Genomic DNA, 11,543 nt, shown 5'->3' with positions numbered 1-11,543 from the left:
ACTGACATAAAATATGCTATGGATAATTCAGAAATATATTTAACTAATGAAAGCAGAAAAGAGCAACAAATTTCAGAACACAGAAGCATGAGTTTTGTGTGTGGAAAAAGCAACTAGCCAAATGCAGTAAACCCATTTTATTAAAAATATAACAGGATCATTTGGAAAGATTTTCCAGAAAAAGGAATAAAAAAGGTTTGGTAAAGCTGAGCAAGGAAAATTATCCCTCTAAACATACAAAGAAATACCATAAAACAAAGTCAGGTTTTGTTAATGAAAATACACTGCACAAAAAAATAGAGGAACCTTTTGAAAACATCAGATTGGTAAAAAAATCTTGATATCAATACTGATATGGGATGTGTAATGTGTTGGGAACATAATTATGCCACATCATTTGATGAAAATTGATATAAACCCTCAAAGAGCTCCACCCCCTTCCTGTCAGCCTACTTTCAGAAAAAGCGAGTTACTAGAGCCGCAAAAAAATAAAAACCTGAAAAAAAAAGGCAAATCTGAACTGTCATTGCAGAACCTCAAATGGTACTCTGTAGTTTTATGGCCCTTATGGTCTTGCTTGACAACAGCAAGGGATGCTCCCTATGAGATGATGTAGATGTCCTGGGGTATCTCCTCCCAGATCCTGACCAGGGTATCACAGAGCTCCTACAGTCTGAGATGCAACATGGCTGTGTTGGATGGATCTAAACATGACATTCTTCTGTTGGATTTAGGTCAGGGGAACATGGAGGCCTTCATCCTCCAGGAACTGCCTGCATGCTCTTGGACAGATGAGGCCAGGCATTATCATGCACCATGAGGAAACAAGGACCCTAAGCGCTGTGCTGACTGCTGGGCAGTGATCACAGGGTTTGTAGGGTTCTGGCAGTACTCAGTCTGTTCCTCCTTGAACAAAAGGAGCCAATACCAATTTTGGTGATGGGTTAAAGATCTCCAATGGCCCTGTCCAGCTCCCCCAGAGTAACTGCCCATCTCCTGGAATCTCCTCCATGATCTTGAGACTAATGGCAGACAGTGCCTTATGGCAATGGCACATATTGATGTGCAGTCCTGGTGGAGTTGCACTGCCTTTGCAACCTCTGTAGGGTCCAGGTATCATGCTAAAAGTAGTGGCACCAACTCTGGTCAATTGGCAAACTACTGAGAAGCAGCCAAAAAGAAAAAAAGAAGAAAGAAAAAAAAAAACAATGGAGATAAAACATGTCTATGACCTCCACCTAAAAAACTATTAGGGTCATCTCGATGTTGCACCTGTTAATTTTACCAACACCAAAACAGCCGACACTGATTAAGAACCCCCCCCCGCACTGAACTGACCAGATCAATATTCAAGAAGTTTAACTGAGTAGATATTAATCTCAGATTTAAAATAAAGTGTTCCCTTAAGTTTTTTGAGCAGTCTTTTTTTTTTCCTGCACACTAACAAATAGTACTGCTTTTATTAGACATTCCTAACATGCATTATAGATTATAAAAAAAAAAAAAAAAAATGAAGGCTTAATTTGCAATCAATCACTGGCATCTGGATCTGGTGCTGTCCAGTAGCACTTTAAACAAACTGTTCTCTTTTCAGTCCCAGAAACTCCAGCGCATTTCCAGCGAGCAACTTGTCCTGTAAATCAAAGAGAAGTCAATCTACAGGGAGCATAAATCTAGGGTTTCAATTTCCTTAACACTTATATTTATGTGCTGCTTTATATTTGAAATATTTGAACCCTTTCAAATCACTGTTTGCTTTGCGGTGAAAAGGTTTTTCATCCTGCTATAGTTGGAGGAGTTTATTCTATGATGTGAAAATAAATAAAAAGGAATATTTTTATACCTTCAGTGTTCCATCAAACTCGTCCATTGACTCTATGAGTGACCCGGGTTGCAGCTCACCAAGTGGGAAAGGATAATCTGTTCCCAGCATCACTTTATCCTAGATAAAAAAAAGAAAACAGTACAATCAAGTTTAGAATAGAGTTACAGGCACTTTTGCAATATTTATGTCAAAGTGTTTAAAGTTCATAAAATTCTCATGGAAAATGCATATCATTTGTTTAGCACTGTACATACAGCTGTCTGACAGACACTGTAGACACCATTACAATCTCAACTATCAAAACAAGCATCCACCAGTATTTCTGGTCGACACTTTCAAGGAAACCTTTGATTAAGTAATGTTCCTAAATTTGCCAATATTAATGGAATACATAACAAGCTTCATATGTTTGTCCAACTTTAGTTCTGAGCCCATGTCTACACCAGGGCCTGCTTTCATTTAGTGTTTTTGAGTCTAGCTGGGGGCTAACTTCTAAACCAGTGTCCTGCATTAACCCCAAGACTACTCTAAACAAGCTGACATTATAAAAACACACAAGATGACTGTAAGGGAGCAGAGTTATGTGGTAGCACAGCTATATCCAGGTCATGACTTGAGGAGTAGGAGCTGGGCTAAAACACAGACAGGAACCTTGGGAGCTGCATGATGAAATGAAAATTTAATTAATGAAACAAATGAACTCACGGAGGAAGGCAGGGCACAGATTAAACATGGAGCAAAGAACAAGCATCAGGTAGCATAAAGGAAGATCCAACAAATGGGGAGTATGACCAGGTAGGTGACATGGGGGAAAAGATGAGAGGAAAGCATGGAGAGCAGGTGAAGGCAATCAGATGATTAGTATGGGAACAGCTGGGACCGATGAAGGCGGAGGGAGAATGAAAGCAGAGACCGACAGGGAGGGAAACTTACCATACAAACAAGACAGAATAAAGAACCTAATACATAACCAATTCTAAAAAATCCTGAAAAGTAAGAACTAATAAACAGAAAGTGAAGGAAAAGCAACTAAAGAAAGCGTGATCCAGGAACATAACAAAATCAAAACACAACGCCCAAGGATCTGTCAATAAAACTTAACATAGACAGATAGAAGCGATGTTGCAACACCATCTTGGGGGTCATGGAGACTTTGATTGAAACTGGTCTGAATAGGGAACCCAAATGTGACGTTTGTTTACTCAGATTAGTAGTCGCCAAAATATAATTGGCATTATAAGCATGATTTCAACCAAATTAGTACATTATCAGATAATCTTGCTCAGTTTTCACTTTCACAATTGAGGAATAATAATATTATGTTTCATTAGAGATCCAATGATATAAAGAAAAAATGTTTAGCCGTCCTGCCCTATAACCAGTATAAAATAACAGTGCTTCAACATAAAGGATAGCTCAATGCCAGGCAAATAAACTCAAACCCATTGAATCAGGTTCAAAATTAAAGTTATTTGACTGTAATGACTACTAAAGTGTTATTTTTATACTTCACTCACACAATCAACCAGTTTTGATTTTAATTTAATGTTACTTAATTATATTAAAAAAAACCACAATCTTATCCCAGCATCAAACATATCCATCAATTAAATTGCAAACTCACTTTTCCAATAACGTCAACGAGCAGCTTTAGGGAGATTGGATCATGAACCAACGAGTCGGTGTAGAAAGAGCCGAGGTATTTACGTGGACTGAATGTGTTGTCAGTTGCACACAGGTCGGGGCGGACTTTGTGACCATGTTCAATTCTCCCGACAGTGAAAGGAAACGAGCCCCCTATGAGTAAGTAAACAAAGCATCCAAGGTCAGTCAAGAGCACAGAGAGGCTCCTTTAGTGTTGAACTAAGCACAAAGGAAATACTTTGTATCATGCTTTCCTGTCTTAATTGGCTGTGAGATTAACCGTGAAATGCAAAATATCTGGTGTTGTTATACCTCCATGAGCAAAGCAGACTTTCAGTTTTGGAAATCTCTCAAAGATACCTCCAAATATCATCGAGCAAATAGCCATGGTTGTCTCAGTCGGCATGCCTTTCAGACAGAAGAGATCAAACGAAATGTAAGAAAGACACACTGAACATTACTTACAACGTACTGTGGAAGGTGTCTTATACTTAATGGAACACTAATCCATGCATTTGGCACTCCAACGCTGAACTATTGTAATTTTGTACAATCAGGAAGTCTATAAAATGCAGTTCAAAGCCTTCAGCTGATCCAATCAACAAGAGGGATCATATTTCTCCAATTTTAGCTTCCCTTCATTGGCTTCCTGTTAAATCAAGAATAGAATTTGAAATTCTTCTTCTAACGTATAAAGCCCTTAATAATCAAGCTCAATATTCTATCAGAGCTCTGTTTACCCCATACGTTCCTAACAGAGCACTTCGCTCTCAGACTGCAGGTCTGCTGGTGGTTCCTAGAGTCTCTAAAAGTAGAATGGGAGGCAGATCCTTTAGCTATCAGGCTCCTCTCCTGTGGAACCAACTCCCAGTTTTGGTCCGTGAGGCAGACACCCCGTCTACTTTTAAGACTGATCTTAAAACTTTCCTTTTTGACAAAGCTTGTAGTTAGAGTGGCTCATGTTACCCTGACCTACCTCTATAGTTATGCTGCTATAGGCTTAGGCTGCTGGAAGACATCAGGGCCTATTTGTGTGTGTAGTTTGTGTTGTTTCTTTTAATTATGACAACATTGCTTTTACCATTTATTGTTTTTACATGTACAGTGACCTTGAGTGTTTTGAAAGGCGCTTGAAATGAAATGTATTATTATTATTATTATTATTATTATTATTATTATTATTATTATTATTATTATTATTATTATTATTATTATTATTATTATTTCTCTCACTCTGCCACATTCTCCTATTACTCTCCAAATAAGTAATTTTTGGTTGGTATTTAAACCTTCCATTTCATGTTCTCTGTTTTCTTCTCTCATCATAGTAGCTAAATCTGGCCTGGCATTCATTTTAGCTTAGATACTGCAGCCAGCAACTTTATGCTCTTCAAAAATAGACGACACACTATTTTCTGTCTTTCAGTGTTAACCTTGTCTCTCTCCTAGACGTGGCTATTGGCTGAGTTTTTACTGTAACAAACTGTGTGTGCTCTCTTTCATCTTCCAGACTTGAAAACTGGCTGACTGACAAAGCTTATCAGCTCAGCTGTATTTCTCTCTCAGATAAAGCCACTAAAAGAGCTAGTGTTGCCATAACCTTTGTACTTATCTACCAGCTTCAACGCTCCTGTGTTCTTTTGTGTCTATGCTCTGCATTCTCAAACCCTCAGTACAGTGGCACACGGCCGTTCACGGTGAGCCTGGTTTTGGTTCTGCTGGAGGTTTCTTCCTGTTGAAGGGAGGTTTTCCTTTCCACTGTCGCTACATGCATGCTCGGTATGAGGAATTGCTGCAAAGTCAACAACACAATGCAGGCGACTGTCCTCTTTCAGGAGGAGTGAACGCTGCAAGTCAATGACTCGCTGCAAGGTGCTGGGATTTCTTAGATAGAAAACTTTTTAACTAATCTGTCTGTATGAGTCAATTTAATTGACTTTGTAAAGTGCCTTGAGATGACATGTGCTTTGAATCGGAGACACAACTACATAAATAAACGGAATTGACATGTTGTGGAAGCTAAATGTCTCGAAATGCGGTGATAAAGCATTGATTTGATTCGCTGTGCTTTTGGATTGTTTCACATTATGATCAAACAGCATCTCCTGTTTCTGTTCCTGCTCCCTCACCCACCAGCCAGGGTAGCCAATACTTAGCCATCCTCCCATCTGTCTGCATGTCCCACGGGTGGACAAATATGGAGCAGCCAAGCTCCTCTGCCGCCTGCATAAGACACATACTACGAGATCAGCAACGATGCTGCAAAAAAAGTGATGTGGTGAATGCAAAAAAAATCCAAGCACACAGAAAATATAATTCACACAAGAATCCCGCTTGTTGATATTATTCTAATGTTATCATGTGAGTGTGAGCTGCCGTTGCCTAATGTCTCACAGCGTAGAAGGGGAGGAGTTCAGAGGCGTTGAGGTCCCACTTGTTGATGTGTGATCCGATCTGCACTCCGGGGAACCCAAGCTCCTTCACACAGCGCCTCATTTCCAGCACTGCCAGGTCGGGGGCTTGCATGGGCAGCGTGCCCAGGCCCACAAACCTCTTAGGGTGACGCCGTACCGTCTGGGCCAAATCGTCATTTAAAAGGACACAGAGATCCAGAGTGTCATGAGGTTTAGCCTAGAATTAAAAATCTCATTAGAACCGAGAGAACGTGAAGTCAGACAGGAGTTTTCCCACCAAACATTTTCCATATTGCCACATTGCAGCCATAAACCTGACTGTATTTTATTACAATTTTATGTGACAGACAAACACCCAATAATACTAATAACTGTGATATGTGTTTGGTTCTCTTAGCATTGAAGCACAAAACACATTTCTAAATAAATGTACAGAAAAACTGAGTGAGAACTGACCCAATAACTGAACATCACAGGAACCGTCGACAGGGCCTGAACGGTAACACCTGGGTGGGGGCCATGGACAGAAACATTGTGCTCAGGAAAGATACGGATGAAACAGCGGTAAGTTCTGGGTCATTGATCCCTGTGCACACACCGTACTTATCCATGTCCTGGATACGAGCGTTTGCATCCCAGCAGTTTTCCTGAATCACCCTGAACAGCTTCCCGTCCTTCATCATCTTTGCTTCACCCTGAAACACGACGTTAGCATCACTGAGAACCTTTACTGAAAATGTTACGATGTGCATCATTTGAATTAGTGAAAGGGTGCTTCAGATTTGGATATAAAAACATTTTAAAGTATGACCACACGATGGCAGCATTGTGCCCATTTTTTAAGAGTACCCCCCTCTGGGTGAAACCTCTATCCCTGTTTAAAGAAACTTCAGAGTATTCTTCTTACATCTTTTAACACTAAAACAAACGTGCATCACTAAGATTTTTGCTGTTTTACATTATTTATAATTATATTTTTCTTTCTGGTTATGCACCAGGTCTGAGTATTTCCGTGGTGCTCAAAGTGAATCACTCAGTGACGCAGTGGCACCATGCTGCGGTCTGGCCAGCATGAGCGGCACTTATGCCAGTATGATCCTGCTGTATAATCAGCAAAGTAAGCATCTGAAAACGGTCCCTGTGCCCTCGTTTAATCTGAACCAACAAAATTCAGTGAGTCACCTTGCAGTGATGGTGCAGCTGGACAAAGCCATCGTAACCATATCTCTGCAAGACATGAAAACAAGTAATTACTGACAATCACACAGTTGGAAAACACTTTAAAACATGCAGTTTCAGAGAGAAGTTTATATCCACTCACGGGCGGAATTAATGTCCCATTAATATAGGGGTTTTTAATCATTTATTCGACCTGTTCTTTTTATTCAGGCTAGAATGACTGTACTGCCAGAAAGAAAAAAAAAAAAACTGGGTGCAAATGTTTGAATTTAATCCAAACTACTTTAAAAAGAGAACAACCTATGGAGTTATACACTTCATATATGTATATACCTTTACTTGACTAGTTTTAAGTAAAATTTCCTTTAACACTTGCACCTCAACCACACACATTTCTTAGCCGTTAAAAAGCTTCTGGCAAAGCAGAATATCTGATCTCTATTCTTGGCAGAAATTATAGAGATAATTTAAAACACTGGTCCAACTGATTCAGCAACAGGGGTTGTGTTTGCATTGTTCATCAAACTCAGTGTTGCCCTGCTGTGTCCCTTCTTCTCTGTGTGTTTGGGGTCATAGTTCTCTTGGAAAATAAAGTTGGCAAATACTTTTGTTCACGTATTCACCAACTGACCTACACTATCACCAGCAGATCAGGGGAATAACTTATCCATCCATCCATCCATTCATCCATTCATCCATCCATCCATCCATTTTCTAACATGTCTATCCCTTATGGGGTCGCGAGGGGTTGCTGGTTCCTATCTCCAGCTATCAATGGGTGAGAGGCGGGGGACACCCTGGAAATGTCACCAGTCTATCGCAGATAAATAAATGAGATGTTTAGAAATAGACCAAGCAACCACAGACAGCATTCCATTTGCAGACAGTCTTTTTCATAAAGTGCTCAGCCAGAGCTGAAACAATGCAAACTGTAAACATATATATGACATGAAGACGATATATTATAAAAGATTAAACCCGATTAAACAAATTTAAAACAAACCAGGTGATGTTGGAAGCTAAAGATTAACAACGAGTTTCAAGATTAACATCGAGTACCTGCAGGTACCGAGGTCCTCCTGGACCTCGGTACCTGCAGGAGCTGCTGTTGGGCCGACGTGAGGGACCAAGAAGGTAAGTGGGGACGATGAAGGTCAGTGAGGTAAGGGGTTATTTTAAACCTTTAAAAAGAAAGATCAGAGTTTTAAGATAAACTCTAAAATGCGCAGACAACCAGTGGAGTGAGGCCAGAACGGTTGTGATATGTCCTGTTTTATGAGTGTCTCACTCACTCCAAAATTGTTTATTACAGTGATCTAAGCGAGACAAAATAAAACCACCAATCACTGTTTCAAAAAGTTGCCTGGACAGGAGTTTCACTTTTGCCAAGCGAGAATAAAAAGCTGGACTTGTACAACCGCTCAGATTTGACTATCTAATTTAAAAATCACTGCCCATCTCATAATCCAAACTGTGTAACAGTTTGTCTAAAAGCCAAATGTCTTCTGGAGAAACCTTTTACAGTCGAACAGGACAAAAACTGGGATACATGTATGAGGCAAGAAGGAGGTTTTGGTGGAGAAAGATTGAGGCTTTCAAACCTAGGAAAACTGCACTGCAATTCTGGTGGTGTCTGCATCATGCTGTGGGGTTGTTTTTCTGCCAGTGGGTGAAACAATTTGGACTAACGGTACCTCAAAATTGTTCAACTTCACCTCAAATGAACTACTGGAGGATTGTGAGCAAATGGGTGAAACAAGTACAAAAAGCATGTGGTCGAGGTTCATGTTGCAAAATATCATTAGTGGCTGTTTATCTATATATCTGAGCCTTGTTTGTAGAAGTTTACTCTTGTGTGGATTCAATAAACTCACAGTCTTAAAAGTGTGCTTGCTTTTAAAATTAAGTGAATTTGTCTGTTGCATGATCATTATACACTGAAAATAAGACTGATTAAAATACAGTTTTAAAACAGCCAAATCAATGTGGCCCTCATGCCCATGGTGTGTGGCTCTACATTTGTCAGATGTACCATGCAGCTGATGGTCTAATTTATCATGACAAATGATCAGTAGGTAAACAGGCTTTGTAAAAAAAAAGAAGAAGCCCATATCAGTCCTGCATCTGCGCCACCTCCCAAAAATAACTGCGAGTGAATGCCGTTGGAGGCTGCTAATGCTTCTTACATACAAATGAAAGTGCAAGTGCGCCATGCAAGCGAGGGAGCCGGTAAAGCCTCACTTGACATCAGTGCAGATCAGCTGTTCTGTGTACTCTTCTGAAGCCTCGTAGGAAATCCAGCCCCTCAAAATTCAAGATGTGTTTATTCCCATCTGCTACTGTGTGGGATAAATCTCTGCTCATGCACTTCAAATCGAAAATACAAGTAAACACAGCATTATATTTATGGGGCAAGGAACTTTTAATGGCTCAAATGTATACCCATCGATAGTTTTTAGTAATTTTATTATATCGTTTGAAATGTATAAAAACATGTGTTATTGCATAGTCAGATAGTTCTGAGTTGAAAGTAATTCATGCCAGTGTTGGAAATGGATCGTAAAATGCATTAAAGAGGTAAACGGATTGACTTTAGGAACTAGCGATTAAAAGAATAGCAATAAAAGAGGTTGATAGGAAGAACATTAAAGATTATTGTTGAGAACGTTTTAGACAAAGCATCAGGCCGTGCTCTGTGGCCTGCACTTGATGTATAGGAAATAATTAGCCATGGTTGGCCGACGCAGTAACAAAGACGTAAGAGCTGAAACAGATAAACCGAGGCCGGTGGTTATTGATTAAAGTTCAACCATCCGTAGAGCGCACAGCTTTATGGTGTAAGTTGTTAATCTCCTTGCTGACATGTCAGTGTAAAAACTAGATCAATTTCTTGTTCCTGTCACTTAGTTCTTCCTCTTTGTACCAGAGAAAGGATGCAGATCCAGAAATAAATAAACAGATTTCCCCCCCGAACTGCTCAGGATGACATTTTGAAGACGCATTTTGTGGATTTACTGACGGTGAGACTTCAGGCTGTAAAAGACTCTTCAGTCCCTCATGAAGAAGTTCAGTGAGTCAGAGCGCCTACCTGCTTCAAGTCGGGCCATTCCTTTGGCAAAATATGATTGTGAATATCAATCTTCATCCTTCTGTTTATCAGCAACTTAACGTGAAGGTCTGCAAAACAAGATAGCTTTCAAATACTGCTCTAAAACCTGCTCACTTCCCACCCTCAGCTAGAAATCAGTGACCAGCAGGTGAATGACTGCTGGAACAAGCGGGTCATTTATTACCTAATCTACTTAAAGCCAAAGCACTAGTATGACTGCAGTATAATTTTGCTTATTATAAGTTTGCATCTTTGCTTTAACCTTATAATATTATTTGCATTGGATTAAAAAATATATATATTCCTCTGCTGTAAAAGGAATGTTTTTGTTGAGTCTAATTTGTTTAATTCGGCATTTCCAATATATTTAAGTCTTACATACCTAAGTGTTCCATTGATTGAGAAAAAAAGTAAAGAAATAAAAGCAACAATAACCACAAACCAATCTTAGAAATCAAAAAAAGAAATTAACAGATTTTTAAACAGCATAAAAAGTTCAAAACCTCAAAGAAATATGGATATGTGATAAACAAATATGTCAAAATAAAATGTATGAATCTTTTTTTTATTATAAGCCAAACTGGATTACACCTCAGTATTTCAGAGTTTTTGTGTGCCACAAATTGATTAAAAAAGTAAGTTAAAAAAATCAACCTCCTAAAAAAAGAGGGAAAAGAACCTTCACTTAAAGCGCCCCTCCACAATTATTATTTCTGGAGAAATAATTACACTAATTAAAAAACAAGTGTCCTAAAAGGTTATTGATTTTTAATTTAGCAACACATTCTTTAATATGTTATTTAAAGAATTGCATTGTGAATGGGGTTGGACACAGACCAAATGTTCTGAATTAGTGAAGCTATTTTAACATCATTCCATATTCTATAAGATAAACTCTAATTCTCTAACTTAGATTTCAGTGAAGTCTAAATTTATAGAATCATTCTTATGGAGATGGTTTTCAACTATTGTTATTTGTCCTTTGTTCTTTTGTGTGTATATAGTTCCTTTGTTTTCTTTAATCTTAGTTTTGCTTAGTGGTTTTAGTTAATATTCACTAGCCTAGTAGAGCAAATTCATTGATTGAAATACATTGTTAATTTGGATGAACAACATTATTAATGATGTTCCCTGGATGAGCATTTATTTACGTTAATAAATTCTTACACTTGAAGAAAACTTTTCACTCTTTTATTCCATGTGTCTGCAGAGTTTGCTCCTGGAACAAATCACCCTTTCACCTGCTGTCCTAATATCAAAACCAGTTGGGCTGATATTCACCAGACTATACCTGACACACCGAGAGTTATTTGATTATAATAACTTAAAATCATGGAATTGCACAACAGGTGCGTGGCTTATACGGCGATCA

The 11,543-nt window shown here is 38.9% G+C and overlaps 1 protein-coding gene across 1 annotated transcript; it reads right to left on the bottom strand.

Moving 5' to 3' along the window:
* Window positions 1-1,043: 1,043 nt before the first annotated feature.
* acmsd (aminocarboxymuconate semialdehyde decarboxylase) lies at window positions 1,044-10,303 on the bottom strand. The gene is made up of 10 exons (XM_012876170.3): window positions 10,151-10,303; window positions 7,066-7,110; window positions 6,482-6,578; window positions 6,340-6,389; window positions 5,864-6,100; window positions 5,599-5,692; window positions 3,782-3,877; window positions 3,450-3,622; window positions 1,844-1,942; window positions 1,044-1,633 (listed from the first exon to the last, which is right to left on the bottom strand). The coding sequence occupies exons 1-10, from the start codon at window positions 10,205-10,207 to the stop codon at window positions 1,571-1,573; spliced, it is 1,011 nt and encodes a 336-aa protein (XP_012731624.2). The 5' UTR covers window positions 10,208-10,303; the 3' UTR covers window positions 1,044-1,570.
* Window positions 10,304-11,543: the final 1,240 nt, after the last annotated feature.

This window comes from Fundulus heteroclitus, chromosome 7, assembly GCF_011125445.2.
Source record: "Fundulus heteroclitus isolate FHET01 chromosome 7, MU-UCD_Fhet_4.1, whole genome shotgun sequence".
Taxonomy (NCBI): domain Eukaryota; kingdom Metazoa; phylum Chordata; class Actinopteri; order Cyprinodontiformes; family Fundulidae; genus Fundulus; species Fundulus heteroclitus.
Note: the sequence above shows the minus strand (reverse complement) of the source record. Positions and strands in the feature narration are given on the sequence as shown.

Excerpts from the sequence above, each read along its gene's own strand:
- acmsd (XM_012876170.3), bottom strand. The coding sequence starts at position 10,207 with ATGAAGATTGATATTCACAATCATATTTTGCCAAAGGAATGGCCCGAC. Across the intron at positions 7,111-10,150 it reads AATGGCCCGACTTGAAGCAG|AGATATGGTTACGATGGCTT; the intron begins GTAGGCGCTCTG and ends CATGTCTTGCAG. Across the intron at positions 3,623-3,781 it reads AGTCTGCTTTGCTCATGGAG|GGGGCTCGTTTCCTTTCACT; the intron begins GTATAACAACAC and ends ACTTACTCATAG.